The sequence below is a fragment of the Mauremys mutica genome, chromosome 1, assembly GCF_020497125.1.
Source record: "Mauremys mutica isolate MM-2020 ecotype Southern chromosome 1, ASM2049712v1, whole genome shotgun sequence".
NCBI lineage: Eukaryota > Metazoa > Chordata > Testudines > Geoemydidae > Mauremys > Mauremys mutica.
In genome coordinates this window covers 366,251,580-366,262,089 of record NC_059072.1, presented here as the reverse complement: position 1 = coordinate 366,262,089, position 10,510 = coordinate 366,251,580, and the positions used below count along the sequence as shown (strand labels likewise).

General features: G+C 46.2%; 1 protein-coding gene across 2 annotated transcripts; it reads left to right on the top strand.

Moving 5' to 3' along the window:
• Positions 1-6,941: 6,941 nt before the first annotated feature.
• LOC123350261 (olfactory receptor 52R1-like) lies at positions 6,942-9,900 on the top strand. Of its 2 annotated transcripts, XM_044988758.1 has the most exons (2): positions 6,942-6,969; positions 8,984-9,900. In XM_044988758.1, the coding sequence occupies exons 1-2, from the start codon at positions 6,942-6,944 to the stop codon at positions 9,898-9,900; spliced, it is 945 nt and encodes a 314-aa protein (XP_044844693.1). The 2 variants fall into 2 exon arrangements, with proteins under 2 accessions (XP_044844693.1, XP_044844689.1); XM_044988754.1 differs by lacking the exon at positions 6,942-6,969 and having other exon boundaries at positions 8,953-9,900.
• Positions 9,901-10,510: the final 610 nt, after the last annotated feature.

Here is a 10,510-nt window from a genome sequence, read left to right as displayed (position 1 = left end):
CCGGACCAGGGGGATGAGGTGGACGAGGCTTTCTTCCAGCAACTAACAGAAGTTGCTGGATCACAGGCCCTGGTTCTCATGGGTGACTTTAATCACCCCGATATCTGCTGGGAGAGCAATACAGCAGTGCACAGACAATCTAGGAAGTTTCTGGAAAGTGTAGGGGACAATTTCCTGGTGCAAGTGCTGGAGGAACCAACTAGGGGAAAAGGTCTTCTTGACCTGCTGCTCACAAACAGGGAAGAAATAGTAGAGGAAGCAATAGTGGATGGGAACCTGGGAGGCAGTGACCATGAGATGGTCGAGTTCAGGATCCTGACACAAGGAAAAAGGGAAAGCAGTAGAACAGAGACCCTGGACTTCAGAAAAGCAGACTTTGACTCCCTCAGGGAACTGATGGGCAAGGTCCCCTGGGAGAATAACATGACGGGGAAAGGAGTCGAGGAAAGCTGGCTGTATTTCAAAGAAACCTTATTGAGGTTGCAGGAACAAACCATCCCGATGTGTAGGAAGAAAAGTAAATATGGCAGGCGACCAGCTTGGCTTAACAGTGAAATCCTTGCTCGTCTTAAACACAAAAAAACAGCTTACAAGAAGTGGAAGATTGGACAAATAACCAGGGAGGAGTATAAAAGTATTGTTCAGGCATGCAGGTGTGAAATCAGGAAGGCCAAATCACACTTGGACTTGCAGCTAGCCGGAGATGTTAGGAGTAACAAGAAGGGTTTCTTTAGGTATGTTAGCAACAGGAAGAAAGTCAAGGAAAGTGTGGGCCCCTTGCTGAATGAGGGAGGGAACCTAGTGACAGAGGATGTGGAGAAAGCTAGTGTACTCAATGCTTTTTTTGCCTCTGTCTTCACAGGCAAGGTCAGCTCCCAGATAGCTGCACTCTGCAGCACGGTATGGGGAGGAGGTGACCAGCTCTCTGTGGAGAAAGAAGTAGTTCGGGGCTATTTAGGAAAGCTGGACGAGCACAAGTCCATGGGGCCGGATGCGCTGCATCCGAGGGTGCTAAAGGAGTTGGCCGATGAGATTGCAGAGCCATTGGCCATTATCTTTGAAAAATCATGGCGATCGGGGGAGGTCCCGGATGACTGGAAAAAAGCTAATGTAGTGCCCATCTTTAAAAAAGGGAAGAAGGAAGATCCAGGGAACTACAGGCCAGTCAGTCTCACCTCAGTCCCTGGAAAAATCATGGAACAGGTCCTCAAGGAATCAATCCTGAACCACTTAAAGGAGGGGAAAGTGATCAGGAACAGTCAGCATGGATTCACCAAGGGCAAGTCATGCCTGACTAACCTAATTGCCTTCTATGACGAGATAACCGGCTCTGTGGATGAGGGGAAAGCAGTGGATATGCTATTTCTGGACTTTAGCAAAGCTTTTGATACAGTCTCCCACAGTATTCTTGCCAGCAAGTTAAAGAAGTCTGGGCTGGATGAATGGACGGTAAGGTGGATAGAAAACTGGCTAGATGGTCAGGCTCAACGGGTAGTGATCAATGGTTCCATGTCTAGTTGGCAGCCGGTATCAAGTGGAGTGCCCCAAGGGTCGGTGCTGGGGCCGGTTTTGTTCAATATCTTCATTAAAGATCTGGAGGATGGTGTGGACTGCACCCTTAGCAAGTTTGCAGATGACACTAAACTGGGAGGAGTGGTTGATACGCTGGAGGGTAGGGATAGGATACAGAGGGACCTAGACAAATTAGAGGATTGGGCCAAAAGAAATATGATGAGGTTCAACAAGGACAAGTGCAGAGTCCTGCACTTAGGACGGAAGAATCCCATGCACTGCTACAAACTAGGGACCGAATGGCTGGGCAGCAGTTCTGCAGAAAAGGACCTAGGGGTTACGGTGGACGAAAAGCTGAATATGAGTCAACAGTGTGCCCTTTTTGCCAAGAAGGCTAATGGCATTTTGGGTTGTATAAGTAGGGGCATTTCCAGCAGATCGAGGGATGTGATCATTCCCCTCTACTCAGCACTGATGAGGCCTCATTTGGAGTACTGTGTCCAGTTTTGGGCTCCACACTACAAGAAGGATGTGGATAAATTGGAGAGAGTCCAGCGGAGGGCAACAAAAATGATTAGGGGGCTGGAGCACATGACTTATGAGGAGAGGCTGAGGGAACTGGGATTGTTTAGCCTGCAGAAGAGAAGAATGAGGGGGGATTTGATAGCTGCTTTCAACTATCTGAAAGGGGGTTCCAAAGAGGATGGATCTAGACTGTTCTCAGTGGTAGAAGATGATAGAACAAGGAGTAATGGTCTCAAGTTGCAGAGGGGGAGGTTTAGGCTGGATATTAGGAAAAACTTTTTCACTAGTAGGGTGGTGAAGAACTGGAATGGGTTACCTAGGGAGGTAGTGGAATCTCCTTCCTTAGAGGTTTTTAAGGCCAGGCTTGACAAAGCCCTGGCTGGGATGATTTAGTTGGGTTTGGTCCTGCTTTGAGCAGGGTGTTGGACTAGATGACCTCCTGAGGTCCCTTCCAACCCTGAGATTCTATGATTCTATGATACAGAAATAATCATATTGCCTCTATATAAATCTATGGTACAACCACATCTTGAGTATCATGTGCAGATGTGGTTGCCCCATCTCAAAAAAGATATATTGGAATTGGAAGAGGTTCAGAAAAGGGCAACAAAAATAATTAGGAGTATGGAATGGCTTCCATATCAGGAGAGATTAATAAAAATGTGACTTTTCAGCTTGGAAAAGACATGGCTAAGGGAAGATATGATTGAAGTCTATAAAACCATGACTGGTGTAGAGAAAGTAGATAAGGAAGTGTTTTTTACTACTTCTCATAACACAAGAACTAGGAGTCACCGAACAAAATTAATAGGAAGCAGGTTTAAAACAAATCAAATGAGGTATGTCTTCACATAACACACATTCACCTGTGGAACTCCTTGCCAGAGGATGTTGTGAAGGCCAAGACCATAACAGGGTTCAAAAAAGAGTTAGTTAAATTCATGGAGGATAGATCCATCAATGGCTATTAGCCAGGATGGGCAGGGATTGTGTCCCTAGCCTCTGTTTGCCAGTATCTGGGAATGGGCGATGGATCATTCGATTATTACCTGTATGGCCGTTCTTATGTTCTTATGGTTAATATATCAGATATGTCCAAGTGATTTTTCAGTTAGCAGTGATGGAATAAACTGCTAGCTTCCAAAAGTTTCTCTGGAGTCATCCAAACAGCTTTGGGACCATCAATCCTCCTGAGGTCTCTTCTTTGAGAGCTTCCTTGACAGAAATCCAGATCAGAGAAATGAAGCAGGAAATGAAGACAAGATGGAGATGTCTCAGGGGTCATATCATATCCTCTGCCCTGTGCATGGAATTTTACTGTTCCAAACAAAGCCCACAACCCAGGTGCCAGGTAAATTACTGACCCAAGAGAGACTCCAGGGTCACATGAGCAGTTCACATGTCCTGAGGTGATTTTTGACAGAGGTGTGTTTCTTCTACGTCCCATCATGAGAGCTAAGTTTTCTTCATGGGCAACATGGAAAAGCCCATATTCTAAATATTAGTTAGTGGTTAGTATGAGAAGCAGCATGTGCATTTCTGTTGCTTGGCAAACATATCTTCAAGAAAGTTAGGAATAATTCCAGCTGTTGCATTCCTGAAGGGTTAAAATAATTAATTTACTGGATTTTTATAAAGTAAAGTTTTTACTTTGTTTTCTCTTTGTTTCTTGTTTTGTTCTGTTCTCGATTGCTTTATCTTTTGGAGGTGTCTGTAAAAATTGTAACTTGTAACTTTTTTAACACAGAGAGGGAGTCGAAGTGAGGACAGGTGGGGAAAAGGCGGGGGGAGGAGGAGGTGAAGTGCAACCTAGTGGTAAAGAGCAACCTGGCAAACTGAAAAATCGAATGAAGAACTTGGGAATTCCTTCCTGCGGGGTACCCACAAGCCCTTTCACCCCCTGCTGGGGAAGAGCTGAGAAAGGAAAAGAAATCAACTCTTGCTACCAGCTAACTAAGAAACATTTGCACAAACATCTTGACACAGAAATCCAATCAGGTTCTTTAAAAAAGGTAAATTGTATTAAAAAAAAGAAGAAAGAAAATACATGTGGAACTCAGGCTGTTGCTAAATTTTAAAGAGCAACTGCAGGAATTAAGCACCAAGAATAGCTTCTTGCGATCCAGCTTAAAGGTTACCAAGCAAACTCGAGGTCAGCTGGATTGACAGGGCAGGCAGGCTAGTGAGGGGATCAAGAGGCCAGGGGTCCCATCTACAGTGTGAGCTGGAGCTGCCTGGGCCAGAGCGGTGCTGGGAGCGGAGCTGCAGCAACCAGAACCAGAGAGGCCAGAGGAGCAGCCCAGGGAGCTGCACTGGAGCAAAGCAGGAGCAGCAGTGCTGAGGCAGAGTGGAGCTGAAGCTGGAGCAGTCCAGAGCCGGGTGCACTGAGCAGCTGAATAAAGCGAGAGGAGACCCTGGGCGGAGGACCCAGCACAGGAAGATGCCCCCAGCATGCCAGATTTGGAGAGGGATCACAATCCCAATTGGAGGGTCAACACTGGGGCAAAGGGTCCTGCCACCTAGAGCCTGAGGGTGTGTGGCCACCACCAGAGAAAGTGTCTGATCTGCGGCATCCTTGCAGCACAGCAGGGCCTGGGCAGGAGGCCTGGGATGTGTGAGGCAGAAACTGTGAACATTTCCCAATAACTTTTCCCATTTTGTCCTTTTTTAAAGAAAATTGCTTGCTGTTTAATGAATTCTGTTTGCTTGAACTCTATGTAATGATCAGTGTCTCAGAGCGGAGAGAGCACCCCAGAGTGGGGACACCCTAGGGCCTGACCTCAGTGACCACGACAAGATTGGGGGTTGAGTCCCCCAGGAATCCTGGGCCCAGCCGTGTTGGGCTTACGAGGACTTTGCCACACTGGAGAGTGGAAGGGGAGCCCTCGAGGTCAGGCAGCCTCTGGGAAAAGCAAGTAGGAGCTAGGACTCAGAACCTTTCACTAGCCCATTCCACCAGGGTAGTGTATAAACCAGGAAAATTCCCCACAGGAGCAGGACCGTTCCCTCGATTACATCAGGTAGAAATTCTTCAAAGGACTCGCCTTACTTTTCTCTAATAACGTGAAAATTTTATCCTTCGAATGTTTTGCTATTTTGCGGTACACAAGGCTCTTCAAACTTCTGCAAAACTGTGTGATAAATGGCTCTGTCTGCCTGACTGAGGCTATGTCTACACTACCGGCTGTGCTGCTGAAACGTCTCCCGTGTAGCCGCTCTATACCGATGGGATAGAGCTCTCCTGCCGGCATAATTAAACCACCCCCAACGAGTATCTCCCGCTGACATAACGTTGTCCTCACTGGCACTTTTGTCAATCGCGGGGGAGGTGTTACACCCCAACTGACAAAAGTGCTAGTGTAGACAAAGCCTGAGTTTCATGCAAATAAAGACGTCCACTGTCACAAGTCCTGTAATGTATAAGAAGATTGCAATTTTCTGCTGGTCTTTCTCACCAAACCCAGCTGCTTGCATGACTTGCCCTTGGTGAATTCATATTTACTGTTCCTGATCACCTTTCTCTCCTCCAAGTGTTTCAGAATGGTTTCCTTGAGGACCTGCTCCACGATCTTTCCAGGGAACATACAGTAATAAATATATCTACATAGAGGACATGAAAAAAGGGATGCTGATAATAGCCCACCTTAACTGATCACTCTCGTTATAGTGGGTATGGCAACACCCATTGTTTCATGTTCTTTGTGTGTGTATATAGATAGATAGATATCTTCCTACTGTATTTTCCACTCCATGCATCTGATGAAGTGGGTTTTAGCTCACGAAAACTTATACTCAAATAAATTTGTTAGTCTGTAAGGTGCCACAAGTACTCCTGTTCTTTGTGCTGATACAGACTAACACGGCTGCTACTCTGAAACCTGACACCTGAGAGCATCATCAACTTACAGTGTCACAGACACCCAACATCACAAACTTTGCATTGGATACCACGCAATCAAATAAGGATAAATATGGGTGTACAGGATGTCCCCCTAAGGTACAAAGCATCACACATGCGTTGGCAAGTTTCTGAGTGGAAGTGGAAGTGGAGTCCTGGGGTTCACAGATCACAGGAGCTCACAAACCCCAGCTAGTTCTGAAAACCTCAGATTCACCTTGAGAGGATGGCGAAGGCTCAGGCTCAGTCTTCCTGCCTTTCCTCTGCATCCCAGTCAATGAACACCTCCTGCCAGAGCGGGAGTCCATTTCCCTCTTGGTGTGACGGAGAGATCATGGTTACGGCAGGGAACTTAATATGCCTGGGTGCGGTCTGTCATCCTGCCACCCAATCTCTGTAAGATCATGGCTAAATAAAGTCTCCCTGTGCCTCAGTTTACCTATCTGTTTAATGGGTCTATGGTCATAGTGACTTTCCTTTGCTAGGTGTTTTGAACATCCTTCAGTGAAAGGTGCTGCACAGTCTGATCTGTGATCCCTTAGCAAAGCACCATGTGCCTGCAGAAAGTGCCTGTGTCTCCCCTTAGGCAACTTTCTATAGATCAGTCTGTCTAGTTTCTTCCCATCCTGTCTAGGAATTTACAGGGTATCAGACTCTATGGACTTTTAAGCATTAGCCCTAGTTTTGCAACATATCAACTATAATTTGTAAATATACACAAATGTACAGAGCAGCCAATTCCTCTCTGACTCAGCACAGAGCTTCAGAGTTCTCAGCTCCCTTTGGGAAAGAACCGTAATAACTGTTTACTCCTAAAGCTGGATAAAGAGCACAGAACCTCAGCCTGTTTACATTCAGATGCTCAGTTATCCGCTAGAGGCTGAGCGAACCCCCCTGGGATTGCACAGAGCTATATTAGAAATGGCTCTCGGTGTGGGATGTTGCTGTACATGCTGGGGTGAAAGAGGTGTGGGACTCGGCTACCTGAAGGGGATTTCCAGGGAAGATGCTTCCATCTCAGAATTCACAGGTACCCTTGTCTTGCTGTGGAGTTCAGCTGCTCAATATACCCAGTACAACGTGGACGTGATGGGAAAGAGAATAGGTCTGTGGCCCTTTTCCCTCTGCACAGCCATTAAACATCCAAGGGCCCTTGCCACAGGGGATGAGTTTGCTTCAGTATCATGGGTTAAAATGTCTCCCTTTGCTGGGCATTCCCAGGCTGATGGCCTCCAGCTCCAAGGTCGCTGGATTTCAGTGTTACAGTGGATCCTTCAGGATATACAATAAAAGGCCAAATTGTGAGGCCGTGGCCCGTAGTTTTCCCAGGCCCCAATGAGGCAAATCTCCAATTGGAGTAAGAACTGAGTTAAAACCTCAGAAGCCAGCTGTGTGTTAATGCACAGACACTGTCATCTCCTCCTCTTGCATTTCAGGGCTCTGGTTGTTAAGGGAGGGGGGGAGGGGCTGTTACCTGACTTTTATCTCCATGGAGCTGCTTGGGCTCCTCACTCAAACAATTATAACAATTTTTCAACATGGGCAACACATCTTTTCTCCTAGCTTCATTTGAGAAGTCGGCTCAAATGTTATGCCGGAAACACACACAAAAAACCCAATTCAGCTGGAAGCAGACACCCAGCATGTGAAATTTGAGTCCAAATGCTTAAAGTTTGGCAAACTTATAAGCAACTGAAAATGAGGTCTCCTAATTGAAGGTGTCAGACAGCCTTAATTAATGGTGGTGCCACCAGCAACACCACCAATGGCCAAAACATTTGTGAATCCCATTCAGCTAAACGCTTGTTCCAGTAACGTCTGTGGTAAGAAGTTCCGCAGGCCAATCATATAAACAATTTTTACTCTCAGTGTTATCTGTTCAGACTTTCAATGGAATTCAATGTTCCCTTCCTCGTGTGTTGTAAGACAGAGTAAATATAAATGACTGACAAACTTTCTTTATCGATAGTTTCATAGGGTATAAGACCAGAAGGGACTGTTCGATCATTCAGTCTGAATTCCTGTATAACATGGGGCATTAAATTTAACCCAATTACCCCTGTGTTGAGCCTAATAACTTGTGTTTGACTAAAGCCTGGTCTACACCTGGATTTTATATCATAGAATCCTAGAGCCACAGGGGGAGAAGGAACCGCAAGGGTCAGCTAATCTAACCCCCTGCCAAGATGCAGGATTTGCTGTGTCTGAGCCATCCAGGACAGATGATTGTCCAGCCTCCTTTAGAAAACCTGCAATAAAGGAGCCTCCATGATTTCCCGAGGCTTCTATTGCATTGGCTTCCTGTCCGTACAGTTCGGAAGTTTATCCTGAGATTTAATCTAAATCTGTTTTGCTGTAGTTTGAACCCATGGCCTCTTCTCCTGCCCTCTGTGGCAAGAGTGAAAAACTTCATCTTTTTTATGGCAGCCTTTCAAGTATCCGAAGACCACTGCCATGTCCTCCTCAATGTTTCCGTTTAGTTGCTAACAATAACTTCCAGGTCTTTCCCTGAGTTTCTCCCTCTGGTACATGTTTTCTCAATTTCCCCCCCGACTCCCCCGTCTTAGATTTTAAGCAACTGAGTGAATGGGGAACTCCCTACAGCATGGACTCTCTAGCATGGGTTTCATTGCATTAAGGAACAGTGATGGATAACCAGCATCCACACTCGTGTCTCCTGTTGCTGCCTATTAAGGTTTCCCACAACACAACATATAGGAATTATTTTTGCATGAAGCACCATAAAATATAGAATTGGCCTTATTAGTGTCAATTGTTCATAATTCATTTCTGTGAATAGTGAAAATATCATTTTTCAGTGTGTAAAGAGCGACCAATCTGCTTCACTCATTATCACAGCCTCCAGCAGTACATTTAGTGTCTCCAATTAACATTGTCTTTCCTTCCTGGCATTTTCACTGCGACCATCGCCCTAGACCCTGGTCATATACAGGAAGTCAGGGAAGTAAGGGAAACATCCAGTGCATACAGGAGACACCATTCTACCTCAGTGCTCCATGTCAGATTCCAACACAACCGACGTCACCAACCCATCCACCTTCATCCTCTTGGGTTTTCCTGGCCTGGAGGCAGCCCATGTCTGGATCTCCATCCCTTTCTGCACCATGTACGCCATAGCCATCTTGGGGAACTTCACCATCCTGTTCATCGTGAAGAGGGAGCCGAGCCTTCATGGGCCCATGTACTATTTCCTCTGCATGCTGGCCATCACCGACCTGGTCCTGTCTACGTCTATCCTGCCCAAAACACTGAGCATCTTCTGGTTCAATTCCACTGAGATCGATTTCAGTGCCTGCCTCACCCAGATGTACTTCATTCACTGCTTCTCAGCGATGGAGTCTGGAATCCTCGTGGCCATGGCTTTGGATCGCTATGTGGCCATCTGCCATCCCCTGAGACATTCCACCATCCTGACAAACTCTGTGCTGGCCAAGATCGGCCTGGCTGTGGTGCTGCGCAGTGGTTTGCTCACACTGCCCTATCCCTTTCTAGCGAGAAGTTGGCCATATTGTACAACTAACATTATCCCACAATCATACTGTGAGCACATAGCCGTGGTGAAGCTGGCCTGCGCCGACATCCGTGTCAGTAGTTACTATGGCCTCTTTGTGGTATTCTCTGTGATTGGACTGGATGTGATTTTTATTGTTGTGTCCTATACCCAGATCCTCTGGGCCATTTTGCACCTCCCCACAAAGGACGCCCGGCTAAAGACATTTGGGACCTGTGGCTCCCACCTCTGTGTCATTTCAGCCTTTTACATCCCAGCTCTATTCTCCTTTCTCACACACCGGTTTGGCCACAATGTGCCCCTGCATTTCCACGTTCTCATGGCCAACATGTACCTCCTGGTGCCCCCCATGTTAAACCCCATTATCTACGGGGTAAGGACCAAAGGGATCCGGGACAGGGTGCTCCAGCTCTTTACTCATAAAGGGACCTGAAGTTTTCTGCTTGTGCTCTGGCTCTCAGTCCAAGCTCCATGCAGAGCTGGCTGGTGATGTTTTGCTGTGATTAGACATAGTGTACTTAGATTTCCAGAAAGCCTTTGACAAGGTCCCTCACCAAAGGCTCTTATGTAAATTAAGCTGTCATGGGATAAAAGGGAAGGTCCTTTCATGGATTGAGATCTGGTTAAAGGACAGGGAACAAAGGGTAGGAATTAATGGTAAATTCTCAGAATGGAGAGGGGTAACTAGTGGTGTTCCCCAAGGGTCAGTCCTAGGACCAATCCTATTCAATTTATTCATAAATGATCTGGAGAAAGGGGTAAACAGTGAGGTGGCAAAGTTTGCAGATGATACTAAACTACTCAAGATGGTTAAGACCAAAGCAGATGGTGAAGAACTTCAAAAAGATCTCACAAAACTAAGTGATTGGGCAACAAAATGGCAAATGAAATTTAATGTGGATAAATGTAAAGTAATGCAAATTGGAAAAAATAACCCCAACTATACATGCAACATGATGGGGGCTAATTTAGCTACAACGAGTCAGGAAAAAGATCTTGGAGTCATCGTGGATAGTTCTCTGAAGATGTCCACGCAGTGTGCA